This window comes from Sinocyclocheilus grahami, unplaced genomic scaffold (assembly GCF_001515645.1).
Source record: "Sinocyclocheilus grahami isolate Dianchi unplaced genomic scaffold, SAMN03320097.WGS_v1.1 scaffold2332.1, whole genome shotgun sequence".
NCBI classification, from domain to species: domain Eukaryota; kingdom Metazoa; phylum Chordata; class Actinopteri; order Cypriniformes; family Cyprinidae; genus Sinocyclocheilus; species Sinocyclocheilus grahami.
Window position 1 is genome coordinate 36,720 of NW_015507511.1, and position 12,342 is coordinate 49,061.

The window sequence follows — 12,342 nt, forward strand, 5'->3', positions numbered from 1 at the left end:
GAGAGAGAGAGAGAGAGAGAGAGAGAGAGTGCAGAATCCAGTCAGGTGGGAAGATCTCTGGATATATTAGACAAACACAATATCAATACAATATTATTAATGTTAAGAACACCTCCTAATTATCTCAAGTTTGTGTTGTTTAGGTTACAGATTTTGAACTTTATGATCAGATCATTTCATTTAGAGATTACATATTTAAAATAAACAGAAATAAGGAAGTGCTTTTCTGTCACACAAGTGACTTTTCTGTCCAGTCGTACAAACTCACAATCCTTCATCCAAACCATTCAACACTTTTGCTAAAATAAGAATCCTTGTTAAAGATGATAAATGAATTTTTGACACCGAAAGACTTGAGTTACTTACCACAGTCAGTCCTCATCTGTCACAGAAGCTCATACTGCGGAAACAGAAATACAGAACGATCAAATATAAACAGAAATCAACAAAATAAACAAATTTGCTCCACATCTGCCTCCTGTTTTGTCATATCACTGGCGTCTTTAATATTTGTGTATTAATGACGTTTCTTTCATAATGCTGCTTGATAAATAAGCACAATGTTTTCTCACACTGTATCACCTGTAATACTTACAAACTTGTCTTTTTTTCTTGTAGCAAATCACAGCAACAGCAGCTACAACCACCAGCAGAGCAACAACACCAACAACAATCCCTGCTATTTCTGCTGGAGACAGACCTGAGTGAACTGAAGACAGAGAGTCATTAGTGTAACACTGACAGTGAGCTCAGAGCAGTCGGTTTCTAGCAGATGATTCTACAGTGTACAAAAAAAGTTGCAAATAAAAAAGATTGGAGATTTTTTTTTTTTCAGATTTCTACTTCAAAATTTCATTCATTTCAATGTCTTGCTGGTTCTTTGTAACTGTTTGTAAAATCACTATTTCAAAGTGGAAATTGTTTTTACACTATTTTTTAATACTGCATTAGTGTATTTGTTTAATAGTTTTAATAGTGTATTTTTAATAGGGAATCAGCCTGTATCAGGAGACAGATCTCTTTCTGCGTTCTCATTGTCCGTCATCACATCACTTTCATTTGCTTTGTCCTATTGATTGTAACATCTCAAATTATAATGATTTTCGTATTCACTACTGATGCGGTTTTACTGAAATACAGCACTGAATTCAATTACAATATTGTAAGTAGTAAATAACACGGATTTAACAGTTAAAAATACTACATGCTAACAGTTGTTACTATGCTGTTAGACCGACAGGTGCCTCTCTTAGCTTACATTATCAATGCATTAAAGGCATAGTTCACCCAGAAATGACAATTCTGGCATCCTTATTCACCATCGAGTCGTTCCAAACCTGTATGATTTTTTTTCTTGTGCTGAACCCAAAGTAAGATATTTTGGGTAACCAAACAGTTGCTGGTCCCCATTGACTCCCATAGTATTGAAAAGAAATACAATGGGAATCAAAGGGGACCAGCAACTGCTTAGTTGCCCACAATATCTTCCTTTATGTTCAATAGAAGAAGGTTTGGAACTCGAGCGCGAGTAAAGGATGACTGTGAATCATTTTTGGCTGAACTATTCCTTTTAAAGGGTTAGTTCACCCAAAACTGAAAATTCTGTCATTAATTACTCACCCTCGTGTTGTTCCAAACCGGTAAGACCTTCGTTCATCTTTGGAACATAATTTAAGATATTTTGGATGAAATCTGAGAGCTCTCTGACCCTCCCATAGACAGCAAGGTAACTACCACGTTCAAGGTCCAGAAAAGTACCAAGATGATCGACAAAGTAGTAGCTACGAGAATACTTTTTTTGCGTATTTTTAAACCAAAATAACGACTTTATTCCACATTTTCCGAGCGTGTGGCGGTGCCAGCGCTGAACCAGATCCGGCGTGATAACGTCATTACGCTGGATCTGGGTCAGTGCCACCACACGCTCGCGTCATGATACTGTCGTGAACGTGTGTCCAAAGTGACGCAGTAAAGATGAAAATGTGGAATAAGGGCCTTTCGCACCGCAGGAACCTTTTCATAGTACCAGAACTAATTGTGGAACTACCCACTTTTTGGCGTGTTCGCACCGCCGGAACCTGAGAAAATTATAGACACAAATATATAAAAAAAAAAATTCCGATAAGTACATTGGTTTGTCTTTCAGTTGACTACAGCTTCAGGATGGTTTTGCCGTTCAAACCTCCACCCAATCACATCATATCTCTGTGAGCTCACATTATGACTAATAGTTCCAAACCACATTTCAAGTCTGGAGGAGACTTCCTGGAAAAAGTGACAACAAACAGTACCAACAGTTCAGTCATACATTTTGTGTTACTACACGACTAAACAGTGGTCACTCTAATAAAAGCCATTGTTCATTTGTAGAGGTTATGTTTAGGGTTCCGTGATTATCAGTGATCACATGACTTCCGTTTTGTGAGGTCTTGTTTTTTGGGGAAACGTTCCGCCACCATTCTACATACAGTTAAATTAAAACAACATCCAGTTGATTTCTTATAACTGGAAATCAGATTCATCAAGACGCATGGACACGTTGCACATCTTGCATGTTTAACAGTTCCATTTCAGAGAATTTAAGTTGAGACATTCTGTTGAATTATGTAAATAATCTAATAATAAAAACGGGAACGCATTAGACACTCACCACTGACATTGAATGTCTTCCGTAAGACCTTCGTTCATCTTTGGAACATAATTTAAGATATTTTGGATGAAATCTGAGAGCTCTCTGACCCTCCCATAGACAGCAAGGTAACTACCACGTTCAAGGTCCAGAAAAGTACCAAGATGATCGACAAAGTAGTAGCTACGAGAATACTTTTTTTGCGTATTTTTAAACCAAAATAACGACTTTATTCCACATTTTCCGAGCGTGTGGCGGTGCCAGCGCTGAACCAGATCCGGCGTGATAACGTCATTACGCTGGATCTGGGTCAGTGCCACCACACGCTCGCGTCATGATACTGTCGTGAACGTGTGTCCAAAGTGACGCAGTAAAGATGAAAATGTGGAATAAGGGCCTTTCGCACCGCAGGAACCTTTTCATAGTACCAGAACTAATTGTGGAACTACCCACTTTTTGGCGTGTTCGCACCGCCGGAACTGGGAGCGATTTTAGTACCGGACTGCCTTTTTCGAGAACCAAATTAGCTCCTACTCCGGAGCAGGGTCTATCTATGGTTTGTTGTAGATCATTGCGGTAGACCCTTTTGCTGCCTCAGAAGTCTGTCTGAAATACCTTTGTATGCAAAAGCTGCCTTAGATTTAGGCAGTTATATCAAATTTCAGTAAATATTTAAGTAAAATCCGAATAGTTTAAAATCTGGATTTCCCATTCTGTGCTCTTAAATGGAAACTAACAGGGTTCCAAAAGAAACTGATATAAATATATTTCATATAGGATTGTTAACAATTGATCAATATGTATATTGACAAACATCAGCATCTGCATATCCAAAGCCACAAATAAACACCTATACGGAGATAATACTAATAGCATAGCCTTAAAAAACACGGAATTCATTAATTTAACTATAACAGACATCTTTTAAAGTGTATTACACTTGAATTATAACGCAATATAGTTACAAAAAAATACTATTTTTGACTATTTTACAAAGAGAAACCGAAAGTGTTTAAGAAAGAGACATAAATATTACCTTCCATAGAGAATAAGAACATAAAGTACAAAGAGACGCTTTTCATACTGCTGTAGAAATCAGCAAAAAGGGAGTTTCCGAAGACGTTCAGAGGATATTATCTGTAATCTGCTCCGGAGTGTTTGTAACGTTAGGTGTGTCGCAATCAAACCGATCGACAGAATCAATGACTGGAAAACAGACCGAAGAGGCTTTAAATCGACTGAGAATGCTCTTGATTATATCTGAGTTTAGAGTAAGAGTTTATAGGTCGTTATCTTTTATTATCCTGAAGGAAAAAGGCGCACAAACACGGCCGCGTCTTCTTTTGATTTGATTAATGATGATGAATGGATGCATTACCGCCACCTACCGGACTGGAGCAGGAACAGCAGGACAGAAAGGCGAAGAAGAAAAAAGAACCTTTAATCAAGTTTTAGTTTTTGTCAAACATTTCTTGGAAAGAGACAGATGGTTTGTTAAGGTTATTAATTTGACTATATGTATAGGCTACATTTGCCATTTTTTATGTTTGGAATGAATAATAATAATAATTAATACAAATATTTAGTTTTATTCAGCATCCAATACAAAGTAGGTTATCTGTCTGCATAGCTACCACTTGTATTTATGCATTAACACTGATGCAATATTGAGCATTTTCCACTCAAAAAACAAAACAAACAAAAACACACTTGCTAATGCTAATGAGGGGTAGTGAAGGGAATCCACTTAATATAGCTACAATAAAGTGCATTAGTGCCCGTCCACTTTTTCAGCAGTGCTGGTTCTGGAAGTATTTAAACCATAAGCCAAGAACCATGCCAACCAGCTAAGATGAGAATCACAACATTACAAACTTTTATTTGAAGCATAAAAATGCATGAAAATCGGACAAAACAACAAGACTTACACTTAACAGCTTTGGTGAGGGAAAGAACTACAATCCCATGAAGCATTGCCAATGACATAAATTAAAAACAATGGAGAAATATACAACTATTCCTTTAAAGTTGTTTATTGTGCGCCGTGTAAACATAAAACCATGTCTGAATAAATAAGCTGAATAAATAAGCTTTCCATTGATGTATGGTTTGTTAGGATAGGACAATATTTAGTCGAGATACAACTATTTGAAAATCTGTAAAAAAAAAAATTCCGATAAGTACATTGGTTTGTCTTTCAGTTGACTACAGCTTCAGGATGGTTTTGCCGTTCAAACCTCCACCCAATCACATCATATCTCTGTGAGCTCACATTATGACTAATAGTTCCAAACCACATTTCAAGTCTGGAGGAGACTGGAAAAAGTGACAACAAACAGTACCAACAGTTCAGTCATACATTTTGTGTTACTACACGACTAAACAGTGGTCACTCTAATAAAAGCCATTGTTCATTTGTAGAGGTTATGTTTAGGGTTCCGTGATCGTCAGTGATCACATGACTTCTGTTTTGTGAGGTCTTGTTTTTTGGGGAAATGTTCCGCCACCATTCTACATACAGTTAAACTAAAACAACATCCAGTTGATTTCTTATAACTGGAAATCAGATTCATCAAGACGCATGGACACGTTGCACATCTTGCATGTTTAACAGTTCCATTTCAGAGAATTTAAGTTGAGACATTCTGTTGAATTATATCTGTAATCTGCTCCGGAGTGTTTGTAACGTTAGGTGTGTCGCAATCAAACCGATCGACAGAATCAATGACTGGAAAACAGACCGAAGAGGCTTTAAATCGACTGAGAATGCTCTTGATTATATCTGAGTTCAGAGTAAGATTTTATAGGCCGTTATCTTTTATTATCCTGAAGGAAAAAGGCGCACAAACACGGCCGCGTCTTCTTTTGATTTGATTAATGATGATGAATGGATGCATTACCGCCACCTACCGGACTGGAGCAGGAACAGCAGGACAGAAAGGCGAAGAAGAAAAAAGAACCTTTAATCAAGTTTTAGTTTTTGTCAAACATTTCTTGGAAAGAGACAGATGGTTTGTTAAGGTTATTAATTTGACTATATGTATAGGCTACATTTGCCATTTTTTATGTTTGGAATGAATAATAATAATAATTAATACAAATATTTAGTTTTATTCAGCATCCAATACAAAGTAGGTTATCTGTCTGCATAGCTACCACTTGTATTTATGCATTAACACTGATGCAATATTGAGCATTTTCCACTCAAAAAACAAAACAAACAAAAACACACTTGCTAATGCTAATGAGGGGTAGTGAAGGGAATCCACTTAATATAGCTACAATAAAGTGCATTAGTGCCCGTCCACTTTTTCAGCAGTGCTGGTTCTGGAAGTATTTAAACCATAAGCCAAGAACCATGCCAACCAGCTAAGATGAGAATCACAACATTACAAACTTTTATTTGAAGCATAAAAATGCATGAAAATCGGACAAAACAACAAGACTTACACTTAACAGCTTTGGTGAGGGAAAGAACTACAATCCCATGAAGCATTGCCAATGACATAAATTAAAAACAATGGAGAAATATACAACTATTCCTTTAAAGTTGTTTATTGTGCGCCGTGTAAACATAAAACCATGTCTGAATAAATAAGCTGAATAAATAAGCTTTCCATTGATGTATGGTTTGTTAGGATAGGACAATATTTAGTCGAGATACAACTATTTGAAAATCTGGAATCTGAGGGTGCAAAAAAAATCTAAATATTGAGAAAATCATCTTTAAAGTTGTCCAAATGAAGTTCTTAGCAATGCTTATTACTAATCAAAAATGAAGTTTTGATATATTTGCAGTAGAAAATTTACAAAATATCTTCATGAAACATGATCTTTACTTAATATCCTAATGATTTTTGGCATAAAAGAAAAATCTATAATTTTGATCCATACAATGTATTTTTGGCTATTGCTACAAATAAGCCCCAGCTACTTAAGACTTTTGGTTTTGTGAAAAAAAGGTTTTGTGCTCCAGGGCCACATATTGTATTGCAACATATAAGAAAACAGAAAATTAAATAATGCAATATGATACAGAAGTAGAAATACTGAGAAAAAACAACAACATATAATAGTTTTAATGAATGTACAGATGTTATTTAAAAGTGTACAGTTTATGTAATTTCCTTTTTTTTAAGTTTAACCGAAGAAAATACACCTTCTGAAGCTGCTCATATTAGCCAATTAGAATATTGCTTAAATGAAGGGAAGTTTTTCAAAGAGAAATGGTGCAAGATTCCTGTTGACCACTGTGTTGCAAATACAGGAAACGTTTGGTGGAAGTTACTGCAGCCAGAGCAGGAACAACCACTGAAAAATGATTTTCTCAAAGCCATGACTTCTCTCTCAAGAAAGTCAAGAAAACATACATTGTTTGTGTTTCATTTAAATTTTATCACTAGTTTATGCTGAAATTTAGGTAGAAGTAAATGAGGTTCCCTTTCTTTGGCCTAAAATTGCCTCTTGCAATATTTTTAATTTGGAAACTAAGCTATAGTATTCGATTCTAGACTCGATTACTAAATTAATCTAGTCCAAACAAGATTGGGAAAGGGCGTAAATCAATACAGTATCATTAATGTGATGGCAGACAGCTCTGTGAAAACATGAGAGAGTGTGGTTGAGGAAAAAAAAGAACAGCATGAGAAGTACAACCCACAACAGACACGCACTAACACAGACTGCAGCAGTTTACATCTCAGTGACAATAGACACTCTACAGGACTTTTATTTCTCCTTTTCTCAGCTGCTGGAGAAGATGTTTCACTTGTTTGTTTTTTGCAGTTTGTGCTTTTGGCATCTGGTTGGTAAGTTCGAAACATTTTTATAGTTTCAATTGTACCAGACTCATAAAACAAAGTATGATTTCACGGTGAGATCTCGTCTGTGTTTGTCCTCACATTCAGTGCATTTTCTATTTCTATCCTGAATTATGAAATCGGAAACCGATGAAGTCGAAGTGTTCTAAACATCGGTCGGCTTTTAAATTAAGCTTATGTCCAATCAGAATTTCAGACTGGAAAGGGTATAAACTGTATTTAAAAATGTAAAACCAAAAAAATGACTTTCCTACATTCCAAAAGCCAAATGTACAGATACGGCAGTATTACTGACTTTATTGATTTATATCAGTTTAGTCAGGTAATATACAGTTTATGAGACTGTATAATAATGTTCATTCAGCTCCTCTAGAGAAAACAAGTGTCTTTCTTTGCTTGCTATTGAAATAACGGACCATTATAAATGCCGGTCTGAAAGAAGATCATTCTGTTGTGTTTTGATGAACACTGAAGAAGCCTGTTAGCCAAAACCTGTATTATTTTATGCCCTGTTGTGATTTACTAAATATCTTCTGAAGGATATCTTGTAGAGTACACTGTAAAAAATGACTGTGAATTTAACGGTAAAAGACTGTAAAAATGCTACAGTAAAAACCTGTTAAATGGTTAACGGTAAATTCCCCTACTATATACGGTGAAAAACTGTATTGGACATTACATGTATTGGACATTAATTTTACGGTAGTATACCGTTTTTGGAAGTGAAAAAGACCATATAATTTACAGTGAATAACCGTACATTGACATTCCCAGAATTGATGTTTTTTTGTTGAAATAACTGTTTCTTAGTTTTTTCTTATCAGTTTTGTATATTAGGGTTGTGTGTTACACCTAATGTTGTTAAATGAATGTTTATTGCATTATTTCAGTTTCATGTGTGTTACCATGATGGTGTTTGTGTGAATGACACTGTGCACCTTCTATATATGTTATTATTTAAAAGCTGCTTGTGATGGGCTTTGTTTCATCATGTGACTTTCTCATCACCTCCTGCATTTGGTGGTTATCAGTGCATTACAAAGCTACAAAACAGATTTCAGTACTTCAATAGGTTGGTATATTAACATTATATCAGTTAATGAAATTACGGTATTTAACTGTAAATTTAAGTTTTACGGATTTTTTTTTACAGTGTACAGAACTTGTTTTGGGGGGGGATTTTGTTGAACATGAAAATAATCTTGTGCTGATAAAATACTGTGAGAAATGAAACATGCACTAATGAAATCACAGCAGCAGAAGAACTAGTTTGTTGTCATTTCACAGTTTTAAAAAGTTGCCTCGTGAAAATAGTGCAATAGAAAGGTGAAATTGAGAGATCTGTGTGTTTGGTTCATAGATTTTTGGGCACCAACTACAAACAGTGTTCACACAGACTATAAGATGATGACTAATGATGAGGATACTGTATATCTTTGCGATGCTTCACATAAATCTTCATATACAGTACACGATGCCCTGACCTAATGGTTAAAAGTTTTGTTTTCAGCAATTCTACTTGCCTAAAATCATCACCAGAGAAGCTGATGTCCAATTAAATGTACTCAAAATTATCTGTTTTATTTCACTTCTGATGTTTAAGTTCAATGAGAGCCGGTGCCAGTGTGGTCTGAGCTGAACTAGAATAAAATCAGCTCAAATAGTCACTTTTTTAAAGGGTCTCACTTCACTGCAGTGTTCAGAGTCTCACTTTAATGTCAAAGCCAAAAATAAAAGTTTGTGATCATTTCAAAACTACAAGCTTAAAGACAAACATTGATTAAACCAGTGTTAAGATATTTATTTTTTACTTTAACAAGAACTAATGTGTGACTGAGTCTGTTTTCCAGTGTTTGCTGATTCAGATGCAGCGAAGTCAGTGTCAGTGACGGAGGGAGGTTCAGTCTCTCTAGAATCTGGTGTTACTGAAATACAGACAAATGATCTGATAACATGGACTTTTGGACATCCAGAGACTCGTATAGCTCGAATCAGTAAAGAGGATGGAATCTTCTCTACATCTGATGGTGATGCTGTGGGATTCAGAGACAGACTGCAGCTGGATCATCAGACTGGATCTCTGACCATCACAAACACCAGAACCACAGACTCTGGACTTTATACAGTAAACATCAAAGGCACGAAACTGACCACATATAGATTCAGAGTTACTGTCTATGGTGAGTCACAATTGTACAGGTGTGCTTGTTCTGTCTATACTATTTATTAGAAAATTAATCTTAAGATGGGCTTCTTACCAGTGGCTTAACGTGGATGATTTGGCCTTCATTCCTAAAACATTTGATGGTCCTCCATCACTTCCACAGCTTACAAGAACAAATGCAAATACAATTTTTGGAATACCCCAATTCCAAAAAAGTTAGGACGTTTTGCAAAATGCCATAAAATCAAGAATATGTGATTTATTCATTCTCTTTAACCTTTATTTAATTGATAAAAGTACAAAGAACAGATTTCCAATGATTTAACTAGCCAACTTAATTGTATTTTGTTAATTTAAACAACTTTTGATATTGATAGCTGCAACACACTCTGAAAAAGTTGGTACAGAGGCATGTTACTCTGCCAAACCAACTTTCCTTTTAATTACACATTTTAATAGTCTGGGAATAAAGGATGCTCGCTTGATACAAGACTGCTCATCACTTTGTAGTCATCGTTGTACTTCTTTTCATGCCAGGTCAAACATTTTCAATAGAAGACTGATTTGCTGGCCAGTCAGTCACATCCACACGTGTCTACAAAACCACACTGTTGTAGCACATTTTCGATTTTTCTTTTATGCCAAAAATCATTAGGATATTAAGTAAAGATGTTCCATGAAGATATTTTGTAAATGTCCTACCGTAAAAATATATCAAAACTGAATTTTTGATTAGTAATATGCATTGCTAAGAACTTTAAAGGCACTTTTCTCAGTATTTTTATTTTTTTGCACCCTCAGATTCCAGATTTTCAAATAGTTGTTGTATCTCGGCCAAATATGGTCCTATCCTAACAAACCATACATCAATGGAAAGAAAATCAATGTAGAAATCTCAATTTAAAAAAATTGACCCATATGACTGGTTTTGTGGTTCCATTTGTATATACACATGCCAGTCACCCATGCCGTTTGCACTGATAAACCCCCATACCATCACAGATGTTTGCTTCTGCATCTGTCGCTAATGAAAATCTGGATGCTCCCTTTTGTCTTTGCCACTGAAAATCTGATGTTTGTTTTCCCCTCTTTTGGACCATCTGAGATAAGTTCGGACCCAGAGAACTCATTGGCGTCTCTGCCTAGAATTTATGTATACATTTCTCCTTGTGTAAATAGAGTTTCAAGTAGCATTTCTTGATGCAGACTGTGGTTTTCCATAGTACTCCTGAACACATGTGGCTATATTTAACACAGCAATGGCATCTGAGAGCTCATAGGTTGCATAAACCTCAAAGGTGAGGTTTCCCTCCTCACTCTACGCATACTGAGATTTCTCTGGATTCTCATCACAATATTATGCATGGTATAGAAGATGGTGAAATACCTCAATTCTTTGCAATTTTGCATTGAGAAATGTGATTTTCTGACAATTCTGTCATGAAATTTGGCACAAAGTGATGAGCCGTGATCCAGCTTTCCTGGCGAAGACTGAGATGCTCCTTTTACACCCAATCATGATCCCCTCACCTGTTACCAGTTCACCAGCTTATCGTGGACTGTTTCAAAACAGTTTAACATGGACATTCTATGATCTTTTCACTTTTATTATGCCTCTGTGCCAACTGTTTTGAAGTGTGTTGCAGCCATCAAAATAGTAATAAAAAAATAATCATTATATTTACAAAATACATTTAAAGGAACACTCCACTATTTTTGAAAATAGGCTCATTTTCCAACTCCCCTAGAGTTAAATAGTTGAGTTCTACCGTTTTCGAACACTTTTAGCTTTTGAGCACTTTTAGCTGTAGCTTAGCATAGATCATTGAATCTGATTAGACCGTTAGTTAGTGTAGCAAGGGGCCCAGTTGTAGTGACTACGCCACCCCGGACTACCAGGGAAAATAACCCAAATAAGGGCACTCAAATATGTTCCACATGAAAAGAGCAAGAGGTGTGAATCTCCGTATAAACAATCTTTTATTAAAGCTAAAAGAATGGGCTAATATTAATTTAAAATCCACAGCTGGCACACACCAATGTCATAGGTTCAAAAGAAGACAACAGAAAACATCCAAATAATAATGCTGTAGAAAGCGGAGACTTCCTATATGACAAGCGGGTGAATGTAACAGCACCAGGTACGCAAAAGAGAAAAATCACACCAACCCGTATCACACGCACAAGACTCACTGCAAATAGTAACAGCGATAGTGACACAAAATGGCCACCCCGAGTTAAATAATGTCCGTGGTGCTGTCAAAACCCAGCCCGCTCCTGGAAGCACTCCACTCCTACAAACAAAAGAAAAGAGAACATCACATTAAAAATAAACCACAAATTGAATGTCCATATTCACAACAAAAGAAAACATCAACTTTTGAAAAATAATTCACAGAGTAAGAGAAAACAATTTCAAATCACTCAAAACAATGCCAAACAGAAAACAAATAAACGAACAAACATCAAGCCCACTTGAATACTAGATATGGACGTAATTAAACCCCCAAAAGCAGCAGCGTGGCTCGAACAATGCAGAATAGGGAACAAGCTGTATTAATTACCGCTCCCGGTCAACCTATTAATACGATGGTGTAATGCTCATGACAACAGACTTAAAAATCATACAACAACCTCTTTAAAGGCTCCTCTTTAAAAGGTGACCGTGACAACAGCTGGTGCTACGACCTGGGCTGCGTTACACTGCGAGGCCACAATCAATGGGGGCC

At 36.2% G+C, this 12,342-nt stretch overlaps 1 protein-coding gene and 2 long non-coding RNA genes across 3 annotated transcripts in view; 2 read left to right on the forward strand and 1 right to left on the reverse strand.

Moving 5' to 3' along the window:
- Positions 1-694, forward strand: part of LOC107574769 (uncharacterized) — a 5,513-nt gene extending 4,819 nt beyond the window's left edge. The window contains exon 3 of the long non-coding RNA XR_001607728.1: positions 619-694. This is a non-coding gene — a long non-coding RNA (uncharacterized lncRNA). The remainder of the gene's footprint in view (positions 1-618) is intronic.
- Positions 1-2,676, reverse strand: part of LOC107574768 (uncharacterized) — a 3,744-nt gene extending 1,068 nt beyond the window's left edge. The window contains exons 1-3 of the long non-coding RNA XR_001607727.1: positions 2,651-2,676; positions 596-709; positions 367-400 (exon numbers count right to left, since the gene is read on the reverse strand). This is a non-coding gene — a long non-coding RNA (uncharacterized lncRNA). The remainder of the gene's footprint in view (positions 1-366; positions 401-595; positions 710-2,650) is intronic.
- Positions 2,677-5,353: 2,677 nt separating this feature from the next.
- LOC107574767 (uncharacterized) overlaps positions 5,354-12,342 on the forward strand; it is a 12,243-nt gene continuing 5,254 nt past the window's right edge. Inside the window, exons 1-3 of the mRNA XM_016261209.1 lie at positions 5,354-5,422; positions 7,377-7,437; positions 9,300-9,629. Coding sequence (XP_016116695.1) covers positions 5,354-5,422; positions 7,377-7,437; positions 9,300-9,629 — 460 coding nt within the window. The remainder of the gene's footprint in view (positions 5,423-7,376; positions 7,438-9,299; positions 9,630-12,342) is intronic.